Here is a 15,846-nt window from a genome sequence, read left to right on the forward strand (position 1 = left end):
CTCTTTAACATGCTGTTTGTACAAAGGCCACTCGGGAAACTGCAGTCATGCTGCGCACATCATAAATACTTTATATTTACCCCCAGATTGGCCTTTCTGATACAGCCAGCACATGTAACCCCGCCGATAAGGTTAAAGCAACTGTAATGCATGATGATTGCAAATGCTGCTATCCCCTGCATGATGAGCACTAAATATTAATCTTGTGAGCGTGTTCTCGAAAAAAGCGGCATTTTCCCAGCCATTTCTCTCGCCTTGTCCTCCTCCTGTGCCTCTTACCGTCCATCCCCTCATCAGCACTAATGCCACCTTCTGTAGCTCAATAATGACACAGCAGGTGTGTCTGCACAACACTCCTCATTAAGACGCTCTACGTTTGACCTTTTGGATGGCCCGCCCCCCCATCTCCCCTCAGCGGCCCCCTCAAACTTGCCAACCAATCCAAGTAAGAGAGTGAAAGATTACTGTGATGTGGTGGTGTGTGAGTCACAGGGAGAGGCCTGGAATTGATGCAAGATTGTTGGTAAGTACAGCTACTGGTGAAATTCCATTGAAGGCTGCAGGTTATTTCTTGCTTCTTCTGACAGGATATTTGTTTCACTGCCCACAAATTATTCAATTATTAATTCTCCTTATTTATTAATGTTTTAAACAAATTTCCCCTTGTTTGTTTTCGAGAGGGTGAACTTTCTTGCCCTGCTCACTAGGACATCTACTGAAAACAAGGGGGTTTGATAGAAAATCCCCTGGTTTTTGGTCTCTAATACATATTTCATCATGTGCTTTTCTATTCTTTAAGTATCTCCACTGTTCTTTTCACAGGCTTGAAGGATTGAATTTGAGCAGCCAGCTGGTTAGTTGGCTGCCTGAGTTAATGGCTGGTTGTCTAGTTAGTGAAGTGACTGACAGACTGACTGGCAGGCTAGCTGCCAGACCGTGGCTAAATGGTGACAAGCTAACTCAGACTGTCAAGCTGGCTGACTGACTCTACTGTGGGTAAAACAGATGGCTCAGCATTGTGGTCTTCATTCTGTTCTTTAGTCCTTAGTCTAACTAACAGAAACGCAAAAAAATGGTAGCCTACGGTTTTTGGCATCCTTACCTTTATGTTTCAGACAGGAAAGGCAGCATTTCTGTCGATCAAATAAGCTCTGCTCATTTATAACTAGCGACATGCTAACCTGCCACTGTCTATAGTCCTATGTGAAACTTGAACAAGCATCTTCTGTGCTTGTTTCTTACGTGTGTATTTGTCCCATTACGTAATCTTAAAAATCTGATGATGACTTTACTTTCACTTAAAGTTGAATGCCTGCCCAAAGTAAACTGCAGGGTGCAGCGTGAGTAAAAATCCGCTTTCACTTTAATATAATAAACATCCAAAGTAGATTAGCTAGAAGCTCGGTAAATCTACTTTGGATGTTTATGGCATTATGGTTTGAATAAAGTCCATTAAAAAAATGGAGAGCATTTTTTACTTCCAGGTGCACACTAACTTGCACAAAAAAACCTCACACAACACCGTCTTTGGGCACGAAAGCTGCATCTTCCCACTGTGCTTTTTTAATTGCCAGTGAAAGCTGGGTTTTATGATCTCAGGATATTAAGCTATAACACTGCAGCCCTTCTTTTTTCCAAATTGTACTAGAGTGGAGCGTGCCCGTCTCAATAATTGATACGTGGGTTATTGTGAATGGACTCGTCTGGTTGTACTCTCAGGGATGCTCTCTGTGTACGTTAACATCTCTGTCCCACTCTACTACACACACTGACTGCACCCCACTGATTCTCCTTTATATACTTGGACCGGGTGCTTGTTGGCTAAGGATCCACTGCCTCAATATATTTATCCCCCAGGTGTGTCCGGTTAGGTCTGACAGCTTATCGGTGGGCAGGATCTCTATCGCTATACAGAGGGGGATGAATTGTGAAGTAAAAGTCTCATTAAATTTTTAAGGTGCCAAGAGTGAGCAGACAACCCCTCCCCCACTTGATGAACTGAAAGCCAATGAAAAACGCAGAAGTGGGGGGGTCACCGCTGAGATTCAGGAGCAAAAGGAAGTCTGCTTCTTTGTACTTCACTGCAGAGGAGGCTTTGTTTTCAGTGCTAGTTTGCATTAGTGCACGTCAAAGCCCATGCAAAGGTTGATACTCTTTACTGCTGTGCTGTTTTTGTCTCAGGTGCCAGGTCTCATATAAAAATAAAGCTCAAAATGCATATAGAGGCCGAGCTTGTCCTGACTTTTGGATTCACAGCGCTCACAGAGCTTATTAAGAGTTAACTGGTCTGACTAAAGACTTTAACATGTGTAAGCATAGCTACGAGTATATAGCTACTTTATTATTTGCCTTTAGGCTTTAACCAACCTGACCGATTACCATTCTACTAAAAATACATGTGAATTTCCCCTAACGGAATTTCAAAGTTTGAATAATTTATTGTTCTTCAAACATTACCGCTGTAAATAAATGTTCCTGCTACAGTGCAGCTAACAGTTTACATTCATCACATCATAATTTCTGCAGCAGAAATGAGCCATTACTCCTGCTCTAAAGATCTGCCACCTTGTTTTTCATTCCAGATTATTAGAATGTACAGCAGATCTGCCGTCACTAATACAGCAGCTCGCAGACGGAGTGTTTAATAGGAATCTAAGATTGACCAAAAATACATCTTGCTGAATATGAAATGAGGTTTTTTAGGAAGGTAAAACTAAAACAGCAAGAAAAATGTTCTATTGAGCATTATATGGCAGTCTTGTAATGTTCATTCATCCCTTTATTGTGTCAGTTTCACATTCCTTTCATTGACACATCTTTTTTACAGTCATCCCTCCCCTTATTTACCTCCCCTCTTCTGTTCTTATCCTTAAATCATCCTGCTCCACAGCTTTGATGTGTTTAGAGTTTGCTGAGTCAGCTTCAAACACCAGCTGAGCCGATGCAGATATGGAGAGCAAAAAATCTGTGATTCTGACCCCTGCCTCAGCCCCTGCAGTGTTGCTGTGTCACTCTGTCCCAGCATTTAATTCCTACATGTGCCTGCTGAGTCCCGCCAATTTGCTCTATGGCTCTTTGCTTCACAGCTTGTATTTTACATGTTTTATCAGGTCATTTGCATCCAAAACTGTGGAGGTGTTTCTAACAGGGATGGCTGTGCCTGGGAACCAAAGGTCTACGTGCTTAAAATGTGATGTTTGGGTTTTCCATGTGACCTTCTGATGAACTTTTATAATTCACACCCAGATGGGCCGCTGACGGGAATCTTGGCTAACCTGAATAACCTAAAGGTCTACGTTCGTTAACGAAATCAAGTTTAAAATCTGTAGGCATGGAGAATGATGGTGAATTCCCAGAAATCAACATTGCCTGTGCACCCCCCGCCCCCCCTTGCCTGCACCGACCATTTATTTACAACCGTAGATAGTCTGCACGTGTGAGCAACACTTTCCATCCTGATTTTGCTGTTTTATCCCGGCCTACACATGCAGCACATACAAACTGCACACTCCCCCTCTCCATGAATAACACAAATGTATTCAAGTCAAGTCCTCCGAGCTGGAAAACAAGATCAGTCAGCGAGCCTCTGACCCTATAGCCTGTGGCTGTTCGAGTATATGAGATTGAAACACAGAGCAGCACAACAGAGAGGGAATGCGTGTGCATGTTTGTTGGTATTTATGCATGCACACGCATGCATTCAAGTGTGGGTGAAAGCGCTCACTGATACAGGAACAACCAGTCTTGGTGCTTTGGGAGATTGGCAGTGGTTCTATCGAGCTACCGCGTTAATATTCCAGGCACTTTAACCCATCAGTTAGAGATCCCATTGGCTTGGATGTTTTCATGAGGCATATTTAATAGAGAGTTTGCAATATTCTCTCAACAAAGGCCCATGTCTACACTGTTGTGATTAAAATGCATTTATGAAGAACAACGCCAGGCCGTCATAACACTGCTGAACAGTGTGAGCTTAAAATTGGGAGCCGGGACTTTACATTTGAAGAGACCAGAGTGTGGTTTCTTTGACACACAATTAAATGGCCATCGGGTTCAGTTTGCTTTCTTATTCTCTTGTGTCCTAATCCGAAGCTGCTTAACCCCAAGATGATTGGACAATTCCCATCTAGCTGCTGCTTTAAAATCAGCCATCGTCTTTGCACCTGCCTGTTTTCAAACTTTGACCCTCACATGACATCTGCGTGGTGTGTGAAGAGCGTGACACTGCTGGCGTGCTTGGATTCCTCTTTTAGTAAGGTGTCCAGCAGCCACGTCCTGAATGTGCTGCAGTCCGAGCTGACTGCGGGATGAACTCACACGAAAACAGGAAGTCCGCTCTGACAGTTTTTGCTACGTTGATAGACGCCTCGCCCTCACCGGCACGGACCCGCTGAGGCGGAATCGTCCACTGGTGGTCCACTAATCCCAGCAAGGCAGGCTCACTGCGTGCTCTCCTCCAGCAGCCACAGGATATGAGATGCTGATCAAATTTCTATAATCAATTTAGCAGAGCAGGCGGTATAAATCCTGTCCATTCACTCATTCTCTCTTTACCCCCCTTCTGTTTGACTTAGCCTCCCCTTCCTTCTGCCCCTTTACTTAAAGATAGATGAATAATTCAGTAGCTAATGTGACGAAAGGTGGAGTAAACAAGTCTATTGCCTAATATCCCTGGAGTCTGCCAAAGAAAGACGAGTGAGGACAGAAATGGTGGGGTTGGAGGGAGATAAAGCAACAGAATGGGAGGATAGAGAATGGGCATCCTTTCCTCATGACCTGCAGTCATTTGCACATAGATTGACTCTGAGGTCGTGCCAAAATGCCACAGCTGGCTCCTCGTGCTTCGCGGCGCTTTCCACTCTCGAGCCACAAACTGACAAATATCAGCAATGAAATCACAGAGAGAAATACAACACCTGAGAGAGGGCGGTTAAGTTTACGCGCTTGCTTTGTCCAGGCCAGAAGTCTCAAACCAAGCCACGGGATTAAAGCAGACTCCACATCAAGTCCCCGTGTAATAGGACACCCGAGTGTCTGTCCACCCGCCAAATAGAGAGGGAATAACGCCGTTATTACAGAGTACAGAGAGAGTGGCTTCTATACTGACAGCACCAGCTACACCGGCACCGTCTCTAAACATGAGAGACTCATACAGATGAGCGGTACCATTTCTGAGCTCATAATAAATCCAATACAGGGAGGATTCGGAGGACACAGTGTGCTTACATAAGGAGCAAATGTAATCTCACACTGGAGTTCCGTTCCCTGATTATACAAGCAGAAGTACTGATTGATGACTTGCCTAAAATTCAATTATCATTCTAAACTGTTTTATCTGGAAATTAGATTTGGAGTTATTTAAAGCAGTCTGTTAATTAAAAAGAGGGTTGATTCTTGTTGTATCTGATTTTAAATCTGGGATATTTTGGGAGGATGGATCCACATCTCCGGCTGGTGATTGCACCTTTGAAGTTAGGGGTTAAAAACGAAGGATTAGCAGCTCAGGATTGGAAGGAAGAGAGTGTTTCCATGTGTCAATTCCCATCGCAAGTGAGCACCGCTCGGGTGAAAGCATGCAAAGGATGCCACCTGCACGTTTGCGTGTTGTGCACGTGTGGGGGAGTGTTGCATACTCACTGGCATGGTCTGGCTGCCGTGGAGTGCACTGATCGCAGACTGAGCCTCGGTGTGTGTGGAGAACTTGACAAAAGCGCAGCCTAGAGGAAGGAACAGATGCACATATGTAGCTAAACACATATTACAGTTTAATCAATGGTGTCCAAAGGCCTATGGTACATTATTCAAGAAAGCTGATCATATTTGACGTTGCAGAAATGGCTGTGCAGTAAGAGGCTCAGCAGGCCGCCTCGCTCTGAGCATTCGGCAGGCAGAACCTGCAGGCTAAAGATTGCACTGATGAGGCAGAAAAGCATGCTATTTAGCACCACATGCTTGTCTGTGCATATAAAATAGTAGCTCAACCCCTTCATGGAAGTAACAAATCTCTAAAATAAAACATACAGCTGAGCATACAGCCTATAACAGAAGCTTCCGCTAACATCAAACAGTTCTTCAGAAACTCCAGAGCCCATCTTTTCCACTCGGATGTCCTTGATGAATTCTGGAAGCAGCAGATACGCTGAAAAAGTACATTAATCAAGTGAGCTGGAACAAACTAAGATGATGCACGGCACGTTTTGAAGCAGAAAGGCTGAGAAACCACATTTATTCAACAATAAGCTTGAGATTAAAATAAAATACAATGTGCAGTTCCAGGTCCATCATTTCTATATGTTCCTTCAGTGGTACCAACATTCAGTCAATTAAACACTTAATATGCACGCCTGTCATACACGTGCGGCGTTAGCGAGCTGACGGACGTCTGTGGAGTTCTTTTATCAAAGCTGACGTGTGCAGCGGGAGTCAGAGGAACAACAGCATCCAGCCAAGGCTGTTGCAGTATAGTGGCAGAACTAACTCCTGCGCCAGCCTGTTTCAGCTAATTTCATTTCATCTGAAGTTTCCTTTCACTTCTTATTGAATCGTTCTTGCTCTGTTCCTCTTATCGTGTAACCCGCTTGACCTCGACGTCCTGCCTTTCTTCTCCTCATAATGGGCTCACCCCTGTGGACACAAACCAATCAAGATGCCCATTCGGCTATCAAACCTCCACCTCTCCTGAGATGTGTGCATAACTCAGCATGACCTGTGCCGCAACGTCACCTCTTTTAACTACTACTAACTTAAAAAATGCTTTTGACTCAGGGGCTGTTAGCCACGCCTACTTTTTTGGAATACACGCTAGATATCCTAAAAGCCGTAAACCGTTGTATAACTAATTGTAATCGTAGTTATCACATTTTACAGCACAAATTGGTCAAAGTACAAAGTGCTTCAAAACTGCAGCGATGTATTTGAGTGCATTTTTTTGTCCATGACTGGAAACTTCCCTTAGCTGCCCTCTTCCTCACAGCGGGGACACGAGAATTGTTTTGACGTCCCCTCCTTTAAACCACTGCAGAGTAAGAGCACTCTGGCTTCAAACCCCTTTAGATATAATTCCCAGCAACAATTTCCATAAGCACTGGCTGGGGAATAGGTTTAGAACCACTAGGCCCTCTGTGCTTTGCTGCCTGTCAAAAGGAAGCGATGTCTTGAAAAGTTTCCCGGAGTCGGCGGAAGGCCCGCAAGATATCAAGTGGAAAGTACCTGGTTGGAGTAGAGGCACGCAGCGCATCCATCGAGATAATTCTCACTAATACACAGCGACAGAATGAAAATGGCACAGGACTGTTAACGACTGTACTGGAGACGCGGTGGAGTTCGGAAATGCGCAGTCAGCGCTTTTTTTCCTCAGCCAGTTCTGAATTTGACATGATTGTCATACTTTGTTAGACAGAAATCCGAGCGTCATGACTTAGCAGCCGGCCTGTCTGATCACACACCATCGCCATATCTGTTCAAGACTCCACTGTTTGGCTTTAATTGCATCCTTGAAATCATTAACGTAATTAAACAACCTCAATGCTGACACAGAAGCAAAACAATGGTTTCTCTACAAACCAAACGGAACAGGATGAAGCCATTCACTTCATGTCTTTCATGCATTCTAATGAGCAAATCAGACATCTATTAAAGTGTAAGTGACACATCTAGCTTAGCTTTTGCCCTGCTGCCTACAGATGACTGACACTTCCTGCAGCAGTGTCAACATGGTGGCACAAGTGCTAAAATGCCATCCGACCCATATGTAATGTATGGCTCATATATATTTAACGTGTCACATGGCAGTCACGCGCACCCCCCTCCGAAACCCCCCCCCCCCTTTCTGGCTGTGACCTAAATGACAATGACAACTGTGGAAGGTTTCGTACCTTTGCTGTTTCCGTCTGGACCTCTGAGGACTGTGCACTCCTCGATGACGCCGTAGGGCTCGAAGAGGCGGTAGACGTCCTCCTCCGTCTGCTGCTTGTTCAGCATCCCAACAAACAACTTCCTGTCTTCTGCAACGCACACACACAGACACAAAAACGTTGATTTATATCTTTGAACCTGCTGGTAAAAGGTTTATAATAAAATACGCACCCATAACGCGGGCAGAGCTTTGGTGCTGAGCAGCAAACGTGCGGGTTGAGTCACACCGAATGATCTTTTTGCCAAGACGGATCATTTTAATCTCGACTATAACTAGGTTTAGTCCCATATGGGCACCCGCAGTGTAGCTGCTGGGGTAAGTGAGTGGTCACAGGCTGCAGGAAAGAGCAATGGGAGGACTAATGAAGAGGTTTCACAGACACACAGGCACAGAGACCCAAGACGACGAACAAGTCTTTGGTCCTTTAAAAGCACCGGGGGCTTGAGGCAGCTCCCTGGTCCCACACACAGCTGGTTAGAAACCATCACATTCTCTCTTTTCTGTTCATCGTTTCCTCTCGCTGATTTTACATTCCCCCCCCCCCCCCCCCCCCCCCCCCCCCCCCCCCCCCCCCATCCCTTTTCCTCTTTATCTCTCTCTTACTTGACTAATTGCTGCTGATGTAGTGTTTTTTGTGTAGCCAGAGAAATATTTCAGTGTGTTCCCTGGCGAACAATGCTGGGCCTCTCCCAGGAGAAAAGCAGGCTTGAAGACATGGAATGAACATTACTGACTTTTCAATTGATGGCCCATGTGTTATTGAGTCCTGCTTTATGCTGGGATGTGATCCCTACCTTGACCTGACACGCTGTGTTTACTGATGTACTCCGGCCCAGGATGATTAATGCTAGAGTGAAGTGTGCCTCTGCTGGCAGAAGAAGCATTAAACCCTTCCCTTTACACAGATTGTTTCTGCTGCTCTGACCTGCGAAGTCACAACGGAGAAGAGAATGAGGGACAAGAGTCGCAGCCGTTGCAGCACAGAGCGGCATAAATCCCAACCGAAGATATTGCGCCGCGTCAGGGTGACCTGAGACGAGTAGTGAGTGTGTCATGCCGTTGTCGTTGCCTGACCCAGACACGAGCTGATACCCACATTCCTGCAGCTAGTGTTTGTGGACGTGGCGCCCAGCTAGGGTTTCCGCACTCGGCGCCGACAATGATGCACCTTTAAAATAATCACCAGTGTCAGAATGTTGTCCAGGGAGCGGTGTCCCTGGTGCCGACTCCTTATTGCAAGTGGCAGGATCAGAGGCTATGTATCATAATGGAAGTGATGCAATGTGACATCTGTCAGGGTGGATTGGAGAGCATTTATCTGCAAAAAGAGAAAAGCCCTGAACTGGAAAATGAAAGGCCAAGATGGTCCTTCCTTTTGCTGGAAGGTGAATATAAATTCTGAGGCTGGCTGGGGAGATGAGCCGAGGAAGAGGGGGAAGGGCCGGCCTGCACAAATTTTCTTGAATGCCACATCTCATATACACTTCTGTAGAGCCACACGGCACACAGGACCACCCAGGCGACCGCAGCCTTTCACTGCGGTCTTTGGCTCCAACTCCCTTCATCATGTAGATGATGGGGATCTGACAAGCTCTGAATTAATGTATGACCTTTATCAATCTTCATACGAGCTGCAGTCTGACGGTCACACACTCAAGAGCCGGCGTGTGGCATGCCTTAAAATACAGCTCTGCATCCACCCTCAGGCCAGAAGCCAGCTAGCAAGCATGTCACCTCTAGCGTGACAGATCATACACAAAATATATCAGGTCTATGTGTCTTATTGGCCAGCACAGAGCTGCTGGCTCTGTCTATTACAGCCAAGTGGATTATATGGAGGCGTATGCACTATGAGATTTAGGAGGAATTCCTCATCTTTGTCTGAAAGAGAGAGCGGGAAAGACAGCGACATAGAGAGGAACAGATATAGAGAGAATGTAGAAAATAAACAGAGTCCAGATAGTAATCTGCCGTCCAGAGCTCTGCTGTAGCTGCTCGGAACAAAAATGCAATTGGAAATGTCAGGGCCACGGTCATCGCCGATTGAAACATTATCTCATTTATCTACAATGTTGCAGAAAAGGCTGCAAACAGACACGCGCGGAGTACAAAACACCCACAGCCATTTGCACATATCTTAGGGGTGTAAAGCGACATGGAGGGGAGAGGCAGAGAGGGAAACTAACGAGTGTTCTTTCAAATCCTGACGCGGAGGATTACGGATGACAGATCTTCTACCGCGACCACACACACAAAAATAATACGCGACTCAAGTTGCTCGTCCCTCTCTCAACTGTTCTGTACACCATTAATCCAGTTTTTCTTCAGGGTAGCTCATTTTTGTTCAGGAACTGTTGGACCATTAGTGAAACACAAACACAGAGTCCATGCTAAATATATGTCCCACTAAAATATCATCTCATTTTACCACCTAGCGCTAACCCCCTCCCCTCACCTCCTATATAGTTATCCCCCAACAAGCCTCTGCGTCGCCTGCGTCATGACAATCCATATAGAGTAAATGGACTATTAGCAAGATGTGTCAAGAGTGTTTCAGATCGAGTCAATTGAATTGTCTGTCACACTCGATCCTGAATCATTCTGATTACAAGTCACATCGTGAGCAGCAACAAATTCTGCCCTGGTTTGCTCTTCTCATAGGCAGCCTTCAAAAAAAGCAGCTGAGTCATGTTTTAGTTACCGATTCTAGCCTGTGGTAACTGACACCTTCTGCGCAGATGAATATATAACAAGACAAGGAATTATGAGCTGCCTTTCTTCACTTACAACAGAGCCCAGTCAACATAAATACCAGCCTTAATTAGAGCGTCTCCCCGCTCGCTACAGTGTTTACAGTGAAATGCCATCACCTAAACATTTCAGGGCTCTAATAAGCAGCAGCAGCTTAACTGTGAAACTGCGCGTCACGCTGGCATTAGGATGCATTTACAGCACACTGTCAGAGGGTGCTGTATGTGACGCACGCCACGCTCCTGCTGAAATTCACCCCCCATCACGTTTCATTTACCCATAGCTACTAAGCAGATGTTTGTTTGGAAATTATACTCCAGAATAATGAAATGGCAGCGTTGCCTGGTTATGCAGACTGGAGATTACGAGGTCCATTTGGACCCTTGGGAGCTCATTCTTCTAGAGTGAAGTTTTTGAGCTACGGTGCTGACACAAATGATATCAGTAATATTTCACGTCTCATTCTTTGTGCTGTGCTCTTATTATTCCCATGCTAGTGTAATTCCTTCAGTATGAATGTGCTCTAAATTTTGGTCCAAATTTTGGTTACATAATGTTGATTTCCACTGGAGTTGTGAAGGATTTCCTGTCCAGCCTGAATACACTTCCTGCTCCACCATACCATAACATGCGGGGGGGGGGGGGGGGGGGGGGGGGGGGGGGGGGGGGGGGGCATATTACTGCACGCTCCATTATTACACTGCAGCCTGCTGGAGATTGTGACATTGAAATGTGATTTATTCAATAGAAACACGGCAGCAGAGGAGGTTCTGGAGCAAACAGAGGAGAGAAAGGGAGAGAGGGAGAGCGAATATGTGGGACTAGGCTACGTCCACACTAGTGTAATTTTCGTTAGTTCTGCAGCCCAGTTTTCCATGTACTTTGGTCAGGTGATTTCATCGTCTCTACCAACATTCAAGTTGGGATTGAGTGGGCGTATCTGCTTCTAGCTGAGCGGGCGACTATCATAGGGCCCTTATCTGAAATGATGAGGCGGAAGTGGAAATTCCTCTTTGCGTTGAACTCTGACTCTGCCTAACGTATGGGGGACATACAGTAATCATCAACAGTCTCGTTCTGGCAGTATAGTGTCGAGGAAGTTGACGGGAAGGATACGGCGAAGTGAAATGTGTGTGGACATACAGCGTCTGCAGAATGATGCAGTCAAAAAACAAAGGGAAAAATAAATCCGAGGGGGAGGGGATGAAGGGGAGGAGTGATGGGGAGTCTGTGGGGTTCTATGGTTTTGAAAATGTCCCCTCTTTTTTGTCTCATCCCCCGTGGTTGCAACTCAACGACATTCTGTGAGCGAGAGAAAGAGCGCGCACTGAAGAGAAAAAGCTCTGTCATGAGGATGGGGAGGGGAGGGGGTTGCTATGACTACTACTGATATAGCAGGCTGTCAACCGTGTTTCACTGGGGCTTCAAGAGGAGCGCAATGAAGGAAGGAGAGAAGTTATGGAAGGAAGGGTTAGACAAGGGTCATTTTTCCATCTGTCTGCTGAAGCAGAGTGCAAAATTGACTGTCAGGCTTGGAGATAAGGACAAATTATGAACAATATTAGCTGGCTGATAAAAGAGGACAATAATGAATGGATAAATATATTAAAACTCAGTGAGATAGCATCCAGGCAGAAACTGGGGCTGAGAAGCCATCCAGGTTTTCTCATTTGCAGGGGGAGATAAGAGCTGAGGGAAGGCTGTGAGGAGGGGAAGGATCCACCATATTAGCGCTACCAACTGTAGCGTAGGTTCTTGCTGAGAGAAAAGCAGGAATCAAAATCACTTTGTAACTGGAATATCAAGAATTGCGGCTTCCGCTCACTTTGACACAGGCTTGTTATACTCCTCCAATAAGCGGGTTGCTTCAAAATAACAGTGTCAGCATGTGTTCGAGCATAAAAATACAGACAGAATGGAACGGAATTAATTAACCCGAAGAGCTCACGGTGCTTAGCCAGAGGAATTTAATCCAATTTATTACATATAGGTTTCTAACTGGGCTTGTGTTTGCACTAATAAGTCAGTGACCACGGGCGTGTGTGTGCGTGTGCACAATATACAGGATCTGAAGAGTGCTGGCTGTAGTGGTGAACCCTACTGTGGTTACAGTCAGGGATCAGTATAGAGGCCAGAGACATCCAAACACCTGCTTCTCCCTTCAGATATTTCTCTGCTTTGCAAAGAAATCAGAGAAAAGTTCCAATATAACTCCAAAGATATGAAAGGGCTTTAAGGGTATAAAATGAACTACTAAATAATTACCTTTATATGCTGAGCAACTTGGAAGCAAAACCGAGTTTGTAGCCTGTACCAAAAAAAAAAAAAAATGAGAAAGAAATAATGTGGATTAAGAAAAGAGCAGAACCGTTTCTACAGTAAATAAACACTGTTGTTCAGTGTTTGAAAGCATCTTTTGAAGTTTGCATGCTATAGCTCACGGAATGGCCAGTGCACACTGCTAGGCCTACCGTGAAGCGGCTCTAATGAGGTAGCTTATTAGCGCTGTTTTTCAGAGATGCTGCTTGCAAACAGAAGCATAAAAACCCCCAAAAAACAAAACCAAACAAAAAAACAGTAATGCAGTTCTGAGAGAATGTTATCAAACCTGCGCTCCCCGTTGTGCAATTTCATCACCAAAGCAATGCTACGCACACTGCTACTGAAGCATAAACACTGAATAAAAAGAGGATTACTGACACAGAACCGAGATATTTAATCACATACGAATGCTAACCCTGCTATATTTCACCCCTATGCTCACCCAGGTTGCCCGTAAACGTCCACCGCCAGATTCGGCTTATATTCCACCTATAATTCACTTTAGAATTATTGCCTGACTCTAGCGTCAGAGTGTAGCATCATCTGACACGCCGTGATTTCATGTTACGATGTCACCTTACTGGCGTTGTGGCTGTTTGCAGCTCAGCTGTGGCCCATTGAAGCTGCAGGTAAAAACCCAAGTCAGCACTATCTGCAGGGCCTTGATAAGCAGCATGAGCATCAGCATTTCTCTGAAATAGATGGCGCTGATGACACATACGTGTAATTACACATAATCCACTGACAGGAGGTTGCTCAAATATTCATAGACTCAATTATCTAACCATAGAAATATAATTACTGTTCGCTTGTCACACAGCGGCTATAGCATACGCGCGCTCACTACATCAGAAAGCAAATTAGAGACCCACACCCACCACCTTTACCTGCTGCGCTGTCAAGGCACACATTAGTTTCATGAAGATGTGTAAAACATCACAAAGAACCTCTGAAATGTGGTGGATGCTGTAATTCAACGCACCCCCTGCCTATAGCATAATGGTCAGGCCAATAGCTTGAGATAAGACTATAATGTGTTACCAAGCAGGAGCCTCATGGGAAGTGAGCTCCTGCAGTCCAAAATATCTTACAAGGACCACAACTGAGCGAATTCCTGCTCGGGGTGGTGGGGGTTGGAGTCCTGTGAAATCTCTCCGTGCCGTTGGCAGTGAGGATGATGGATATTACATGTGACGGCCCCAAAGACTCCCACACACATCTGTACGTGCACGTATATGTGAAGACATAGGAAGACGTTGCCCACGCGGCTCAAAGGGCTCCGATATTCTCCAAAGAGCCTTTATGCATTCCTCTGGCCTGTCCCCGTCGCCTAAACACGCCTATAAACCTCTGACGTGCGTACGGCATGTGTAAATGTTTACAGGCGTGTGTGTGTTCAGGTCGCTCAGAGCACACGTGACAGCCTCCATGCAACCCCCCCACCCCACCCGCCCACCCACCCACTCAGAGAAGAATGGCGACGGCTTAAAATATTTTATCTCCGCCGTATACGTCTCAGCAAATTTACACTCCATATGATAACAAATGTGAAATATTACTCACAGCCTTGTGTGGAATTCACTATATTACAGCTCGGGCCATAAATCCTGAAAGTGCTGTGCAACGTGTATACTGTACATAAACATTTACACTGTGGCACTGCTATTTATATTGTCTGCTTTCATAATGCCACCTGAAGGGCATTTTGGCATCATTTATGATATGGATTTTTTTTCTCCCCAGCACCGCTTTTGCCTTCCCTCCCATGTATTGCTGTTCTTTTCCATCCGTACAGAGTTCCAGTACAGTAAAATGGGCCTTTTACCTTTGGCAGTATTTAACACAGAGCGAGCCTGTTTCTTAATTATTTTCTCATCGCTCCGCTGACACTGATTCATGAGGGTAATGTCGGACACACCCCCCTCGGCCAGCACCCCATCCTCAACACCTCCCCCATCTCCAGACTTGCAGTTTCTCCGGTTTTCCTTCTCAGAGCGCAGCAGCTCTTTTCTTTCCTCACCGCGCTGACATATTATTCCCGATTCGCCGTCTCTCATCTCGCATAACTTAGTGATGAGCTCGATGGTTGACACGTTGTTATCACACCAGTTTGACCCCCTCATCTTCCTGAATTAAACCTACTATGCATCCTCTCAATAAGGAAAATTGGAAAAGTGAATAAATAGTCAACAAAAATAGATTCAATTCTACTAGAATCGGACTTTTGGAAATGCTACAGTGGCTACTTTCCTGCTACAGAGTGAAGGAAATGGATAGGGCCAATACAGGCGGAGAAAAGCAACATTTGCAAAAGAAAATGAAAGAAAGAAACTGAGGTAAAAGCTGCAGTGGGGTGAAATAGAGAGAGAGAGAGAGAGAGAGAGAGAGAGACAGGGAGTGAGGGAGAGAGAGGAGATGGAAGGAGGAGGCTTAGGCAGAGAGTGAGGGGCCATGCCCAAACTCTGGCCGAAGAAAGAGCGAGGATGTAGCAGAATGTGAGCTATCACTTTGAAGCTTTGTCTGCTGGAGCAACTGAGCTGGCAGATGACTTTGCTGCACATGGACAAAAGAGGCTTACCGGCCACCCTGCATGTCAGCCACCCCCCCCCCCCCGACTGGGACGGCGCTGTGTTTCCGCAACACTTACCTGTCTAGACACGCGATGGCTGAAAGTAGATTCAGATTTGCTCTGTGCATATCGCCAGCCAGCAGCTTAGCTTTCCTATCATTGTTCGGAGCGTCTCTCTAGTCTAAAAGTCTAAAGCGAGTCACAGGCGGGCTGTTCTATTTTAACACGTACATATCGTGATTTCAAGCAGAGCTTTTGACATCTGGAACCATGCTGTACTTGGAGCTTT

At 45.5% G+C, this 15,846-nt stretch overlaps 1 protein-coding gene across 7 annotated transcripts in view; it reads right to left on the bottom strand.

The window, feature by feature from the left end:
* Nucleotides 1–15,846, bottom strand: part of celf5a (cugbp, Elav-like family member 5a) — a 143,816-nt gene that overhangs the window by 22,678 nt on the left and 105,292 nt on the right. For all 7 annotated transcript variants that reach the window (XM_029828510.1, XM_011614676.2, XM_029828512.1 and 4 more), the window contains exons 4-5: nucleotides 7,875–8,003; nucleotides 5,638–5,717 (exon numbers count right to left, since the gene is read on the bottom strand). In XM_029828510.1, coding sequence (XP_029684370.1) covers nucleotides 5,638–5,717; nucleotides 7,875–8,003 — 209 coding nt within the window. The remainder of the gene's footprint in view (nucleotides 1–5,637; nucleotides 5,718–7,874; nucleotides 8,004–15,846) is intronic.

The sequence above is a fragment of the Takifugu rubripes genome, chromosome 20 (genome assembly GCF_901000725.2).
Source record: "Takifugu rubripes chromosome 20, fTakRub1.2, whole genome shotgun sequence".
Taxonomy (NCBI): Eukaryota; Metazoa; Chordata; class Actinopteri; order Tetraodontiformes; family Tetraodontidae; genus Takifugu; species Takifugu rubripes.